Below are 7,210 nucleotides of genomic sequence, written 5' to 3' on the forward strand. Positions count from 1 at the left end.
ATGTTAAATGATCAAGATGATGAGGGAAGGATGAAAGGCAAATTTGACCTAGATAGAATATGAATCAGAAAGTAAATAACACAAAATATTTTTTCTTCAGTCAACAGACTCTGTTATCCAACTCTAATGGCATTTTCCCCCTCTCTTTTTTGTTACATATTAACATAGATGACAAGGGTTTATGTTTAGAAAGTAAATGAACCTTCAGAAACATGCATTAATATTTTTTAATTAAAAATTGCTTCCTATTAATATAATACAAATAATATATGTCTCTAGATCTTGTTAGGGCTACCAAGAGAAAGGGCTATTAGTACTTAATCCTGGTTTCATGAAACAGTTAAGAGATAGATCTCTACCTGGATCAGTCACTATTCTATCATGGTTACCCGGCCTTCAGTTTATTTGAAAGCTATTCCTGCTACAGTTCAGTGAACTGGCTGAAGAAATATAGACTAGTGTTCTGTCCCAGAAACAATGTGCCACATGAATAGGATGCCAGTCCCTCGCAGGTGTAACATAGTACCTATTTCTAGTGCCATTCAGGTGAACTGAGGCAATACAGAATAAAGTGTTCAACACTAGAAACAAATGCAGCAAAAGCACATGTAATTAATTGGAACTTGAGATCCATGAACACATAAGTAGTCTACTAAATCCCAAAACAAAAAAACATTTAAATCTCAACAGCTTAGTCCATCCAACTGTAAGCAAGTACCACAACATTTATAGCTCTAACCAGTGGAATCCTAGCTAAATGGAACTTGCACCCAAATGTTAAGAGCCATCTTAAACATATCTTGGAGAACTCATTCCACAAAAAAAAAATAGCTGTATGGAGATCTCCTGCCTGTTTCCACCATTATAAAGGAAAGGTGTTTGTGCTTTGTGGGACATTACTGGCAAGCTAAACAAAAGCTGGCAAGTGACTACTGCTATGGATGCCAAAGTATGGTCATACTCAAGCATATTGTTCAACTATAACATATGTAGATCAAATTACCAGAGAGACTTGATGCCTCTCTGAAGACCTCTGTAAACTAATACAGGTCCAAGATGTATGGTGCATGGGGGTGAAAAATGTCCGAGTTAGTTCAACCATATTATGATAATGAACTAGTGGCAGCACTGCAAAATTGAAAGTACTAGGTTCAACTTGACTTGTGATAAAGTTATGCAATAGGTCAGCATTTCATTCATTCAGATTTATCTTGTAAGCTTCACACATTTAACACTTTCGTTACCACATTTATTTTGAGATGCTCTGTGTTTCTTTCAGTTAATTTTAAATATAACAAAGAATTTAGTAAAATAACTTAGTTGTCATTAAGCTAATGTTAGGAGCATAAATTGTGACTAAGGTTTGGTGGAAAATTTGATTTAAAACTTATGAAAACAAGACATTTGTAAAACAGAGCCAGAGGCAGTTTCAGCTAGGTTGGTATCAAAAGGGTCAATTGTCCCAGGAAGACATGGCACAAAGTGAGAAAAGATCTTGAGGAAATGACAAGGTACCGGGAGTTATGGCCATTTGCTGTACTTGAGAAGATGTGTCAAACTAAGTAAAATGGCAATCGTTCATACATACAGGCATTGCACCTTTACAGGTGCAATGCCATATAAAATGCACTTGTGCTGGTGTTATGTAAATGCACCGGTGATGGTGGCACATAGAAAACATCAGACACACCCTGTGAAGTGGTAGGTATTAGGAAGGGCATCCAGCCATAGAAGCCATGCCAAAACAGACAATTGGAATCTGGACAGCTCCTTGAGTGGAAGCTATCAAACCATCTAACTCATACCAGAATGGAAAAAGATGTTTGATGATGATGATGATGACGATGATATACTTGTGTTTCTGGGATGGATTTTTTTAAAGCAATTGTTTTCCCAGCTGGATGATGTCCCTTCATATCATTTGTAGAGAGTGGAACCTGATTATACACCAAAGTAGAGCGTATTATGTACTTTACTCAAGAGTTATTGTTAAATCCCACATCAGTCCAGATTGATCTGATCTATGATCAAACAAAAGTGGTCCACCTGTTACCATCCTGTCTATTTTTCAGATTTGCGATTTATAGGACAACATTTTCCAGTTGTACTTTTTCTGTTGTCAGAGTAAAACAGCAGAGTAGTTGTGGCAGCTATTTCTATCAGGTAAAGGATTGATATTGCAGTTCTATATTTGAGAGATGAGGAATTGTGTACATTATTTACATTTGACAGATATTTGCCCTCATTTTGTTTGTTAATACAACATTTCAGCTGAAGTACTCTCCAGCCTTCATCAGGTGTTCTGTAGGAATTTCGAACCTGGGTTTTCATTCTTAAGGTATTTTTCTGATGTTATTATTATTATTATTATTCAGGTCACTGCCTGGAATTGAACTTGGAATTTTGGGGTTAATAGCCTGCGCTCTTAATCACTATGCCATATGCATGTGGGCAATTATGGAGTGAATTTTAGGGCTTATTAATCTAATATTTTCATATCATTTCCTTAATACCAGTTTCCATATGCTACTCATATCTGCACTAAGTCTGCTTAGGAAGTTATTATGTCCTAGCATATGTGCTGCCTCTTAGTTTTCATATTTTCCAGTGGTGTTCACTGTCTATTATTTTAATTTAATCCCACAGTGGGAGGTGGCCTCCGTTTCCCATACATGATTAGCTATACCCGATTTATCAATATTTCCTCGTCTCACAGCTTTGCAATGTTCCTCTACCCTTATTTTGAGGGGGTGGCATGTTTTGCCTTTGTATAACCTACCACATCTGCATGGGATGGAGTACATACAGTCTTTGGTCATATTCTTTTCTATATCTTCGAAGGAGATATTTGCAAAGTATATTACTCTTGAATACAGTCCTGCTGTCATATGGGTCACGTGCCTTTTGTATCTTTTTGGAGAGGCCTTTCACACAGGGTAGACAGATTGTGGTCAGTTTATGGGTACCATCCTCTCTTCTCTTCATAATTGGAGTGGATAGTATGTTTTTGGGGTAGCTGTTGCTTAATAGATTGTTACTTAGCTTGATCATTTCTTCATGGTATGTATCAGGATCGCTACTTATATTCTTTGCTTGATGTTTTATGCACTGAGCAATCCCTCTCTTTACACTGTATGGATGGTGGGAATTGAAGTTGAGGTATCGTCCATTGAAGGTTGGCTTGCAGTATACGGATGTCCTGGATCCATACTTGGTGCATGTTATTAATACATCCAGGAATGCTAGCTGATTGTCTTTTTCCTTTTCCATTGTGAACTGTATGGATGGCTTTATTGAGTTAAGCAGACCTAGTGCAGATATGAGTAGCATATGGGAACCAGTATTAAGGAAGGACAGGAAAATATTAAATTTATAAGCCCTAAAATTCACGCCATAATTGCTAACAGGCATATGGCAGAGTACTAACCCCAAGATTCGAGTTCGATTCCAGGCAGTGACCTGAATCATAATACTAACAACATCAGAAAAATACCTTAGGAATGAGAACCCAGGTTTGAAATTCCCCCAGGACACCTGATGAAGGCTGGAGAGGATTGATATGTCGTTCAATAGTGATACACAATGTTTGGAAGTATTAAGATTTGAACTCATGAACATGTGGTTAGTATTCCAGCCCTTGAACCTAACACTAAGTAAACGATAGACACACTGACTCCAAAGATTCGTGAACATATGGAAGAAAATCAAAAGGTAAAAAAATATTGGTTTCAGACATAATGTATCTGGTTATTAAGCCACATTTTCTTTACTCAAAAAATAGGTGTGAAAAATCACATATGTCTTTTCTACCAAACCTTATTCTGGATTTGAAATCCACATCATACAATAAGACTAAGACACACACTAGCAAGTGATTGAATACGTCACGTTACAACACAGTCTGTATCAAAATTGGTGTTTCAAACAAATTTAAGCTGATGCCTTCTCACATGTAAACAAAAAAATGACTTCCACTGTGTGAAATATCTATAGACAGTTCTCTATAGCCAGCTGTTATTCCCACTAGATACCATACATATTCCCAATTCATAAAGACTGGAAATTCAAAGGCACTGATATTCTGTGTTCCAGGCATAGATCATGAAAACACATTGTTATATCTATGGTTCCAAGACCTTGTTAGATGGTATTGGTAAACAGAAACTGAAAGAAGACTACCATATATATATAGATATAGATATATACATGTGTATCTTTGTGCCTGCGTTTTTATCCCCATTAACTTAGCAGTTTAGCAAAAGAGACTGATAGAATAAGCACCTGGCTTAAAAAGAAAATAAGTACTGGGGCTGATTAGTTTGACTAAAATCCCCCAGCATGGCCGCAGTCTAATGACTGAAACAAGTAAAAGAAAGATATATCAACATTTCATTAAAAACATTAATGATTATATACGAGAGGTTCTCAACCATTTCCTTTTCATTTATGGACCCCTCTGATTCCTATTTTATTCTGGTCAATCCCCATAGCCATTCGATATTTACAAACTAGTTCTATAGAAACTTCTTTCAAAATTCCTATTTTGTTTTTCATATGTTAATATGTGTAGGTCAAACTATGTAAAACGTTAGAGAGAAAAACCTAGCTGTTTCTTGCAATACATACATCTAAAGCAAAATTTTTGCAGGGGACTTTAAAATACTGTTGTCGATTCCCAATTTACTATTTTGTTGTATGGACCCCCAAAATCTTATATAGATCCTCAGGGGCCATATGGACCCTGGTTGAGAACTACTGCTCTAGATACCTTACATCTGAAAGTTCAATCTAGTATCAGAGTTTCCTTACCTTTAGCAAGAATTAAGCATGCTTCATCCGTTTGCATGTTCCTGAGAGAGAACATGGCTCGATAACGAGTATATATAGGCAGTGATTCATCCAGCAGCATCTTCTCCAATTTCACCAAGTCTTGGCATTCAGCAGGTGGTGCAGGATCAATAGAATTGTATGGATTTTTGGACAAGTTTTTCTTGTGACGATCTGAGCCATGTAACCACCTGATTCGTTGTATGGCTAATTGACACGTATGAGCAAGCTGGATGAAAAAGAGATGGAAAGAAACAAAAGAAATTCATTATAATTGCTTATACATGCACAGACACACACGTTCATACATATATATAAATACATATTCATCATCACCATTTAACATCTACTTTTCCAAATTGCATGGATCAGGTTGGACAGAATTGTGTTGAGGTAGATTTTCTACAGCTGGATGCCCTTCCTGTTGCCAACCTTCACCTGTTTCCAAGTAAGGACATGTTTTCACAAAAGATTGGAAATGAGGGATGCTGCTTTTATGACAGTGACACTCATTTACAACTATTATATGAAATCAAAACAGAGATAACACACAAACACAGACTTCTTTCAGTTTCTGTCTATCACTCACTTTGGTTCACCAGAGGTCATAACAGAAGACACCTTCCCAAAGTGCTACACAGCAAGACTGAACCTGGAACCATGAGTTTGGAAAGCAAACTTCTTACCACACAGCCATGCCTTTCTTACTTTAAGAGAAAAAAAAATTGCTGACTGAGTATGCTTCTGGTAACTTCAGTTCCAGCCTTAGACATACATATGCATACACATACATATATGTAGTCCTTGACATACACAAAAAAAAAAAAATGTTCACAATTGGAAAGCTTTCACCCTAAATCTGCTCAATCAAGAATAAGCTGAGGATAAACAAAAACAAGCACCATTTAGAGAGGAAGTATCAATTATAAAGAAACCTCCCCACTCTTTGTTACTCATTTTAAACACATACATGACAGACATATGTAAACACACACACATGTATACATACATACATACATACACTCTCACTCATAAATATGGACAGACACAGTGGCACACGTACCTTATACTCGTTTCAGCCACTGGAATGTGGCTATGCTGGGACACTACCTCAAAGGGTTTAGTTTAACAAGTCGACCCCAGTAATTATTTTTAAATGTGGTACTTATTCTGCTGATCTCTTTTGCTGAACTGGGGTTCATTTAACTGATTGGATCCTCGAAAACAGTGCCCTATCATGGATGTATTCTAGTGACTGAAACTAGCACAAGAATATGACAGGTGTGTGTAAACATAATAGGCACAGGTGTGGCTGGGTGGTAAGAAGCTTGCTTTCCGACCATGTGCTCATGGGCTCAGTCCCACTACACTGTACATTAGGCAAGTGTCTTCTTTGGTGAGCTCTGGGTTGACCAAAGTCTTGTGAGTAGATTTAGTAGACAGAGACTGAAAGAAGCCCATTGCTTGTTCGTTTGTGTGTATGTGTTTGTCCTACACCACTGCTTGACAACTGCTGTTGGTTTGCTTGTCACTGTAACCTAGCAGTTTGGTAAAAGTGACCAACAGAATAAGTGTCAAGCTTAAAACATAAATAAGTACTGAGGTTGATTTTTTGACCAAACCCTTCAAGGTAGTGCTCCAGACCAGCCATGGTCCAATGACTGAAACAAGTAAAATATAAAAGGTATATGTACACACACACATACACACAAACATCACTAGTATGTGTATAAATATAGATCCAACAAAAGGATTACCCACCCAAGTTGTCAGTACTAAGGCTGGAAGTGCAATGGAAAACATGGAGGCAAAGAAGGCAGCTGATCTTTCAAGAATTGAAGCTAAGAGGATTAAAACAGCTGGTGAAAAAGATTACATGTTAGTCACATGCATAGTGAACCTGTAAGCACAGGCAAGACGGTGTCATCATACCCAATGATTAGTGTAGTAATATTACTGTCAACTACTATAAGATGCTCTATAAAGGGGCAATGACAATGGTATTAGATTATAGAACCTAATTACGGAAGTTAGAAAAAGAGTCATAGCACAAGTGTTTAGAAACAAAATTATAATATTGCTGTATTTCAGGATGGTCATTTTATTTTTTTTTTTTTAAACAAATAAACACGCAGTATTTTTTTTTTTTTTTGTGTTTTCTTCTTCATTCGTTTATTACTGTTATTTTATTATTTTAATGCCTGGAGTAAGTGAAGCAAGAACACACAAGGAAACGAAAAGTATAGCTGAAGAGGCCACAGATGTCTGACAAAAGACAATGGACAGGTGTTAAACTTATAAAATAACAGTAATAAACAAGTGATAAACCAAAAAGAAAAAAATAGTGCATGTGTTTATTTGGCAAAAAAAAAAAAAAAAAAAA

At 36.7% G+C, this 7,210-nt stretch overlaps 1 protein-coding gene across 1 annotated transcript in view; it reads right to left on the minus strand.

Moving 5' to 3' along the window:
* Positions 1–4,768: 4,768 nt before the first annotated feature.
* Positions 4,769–7,210, minus strand: part of LOC106882333 (deoxyhypusine hydroxylase) — a 23,324-nt gene continuing 20,882 nt past the window's right edge. The window contains exon 3 of the mRNA XM_014932977.2: positions 4,769–5,056. Within this exon, the coding sequence (XP_014788463.2) occupies positions 4,784–5,056 (273 nt within the window). The 3' untranslated portion in view covers positions 4,769–4,783. The remainder of the gene's footprint in view (positions 5,057–7,210) is intronic.

This window comes from Octopus bimaculoides, chromosome 8 (assembly GCF_001194135.2).
Source record: "Octopus bimaculoides isolate UCB-OBI-ISO-001 chromosome 8, ASM119413v2, whole genome shotgun sequence".
In the NCBI taxonomy this organism is placed as follows: Eukaryota; Metazoa; Mollusca; class Cephalopoda; order Octopoda; family Octopodidae; genus Octopus; species Octopus bimaculoides.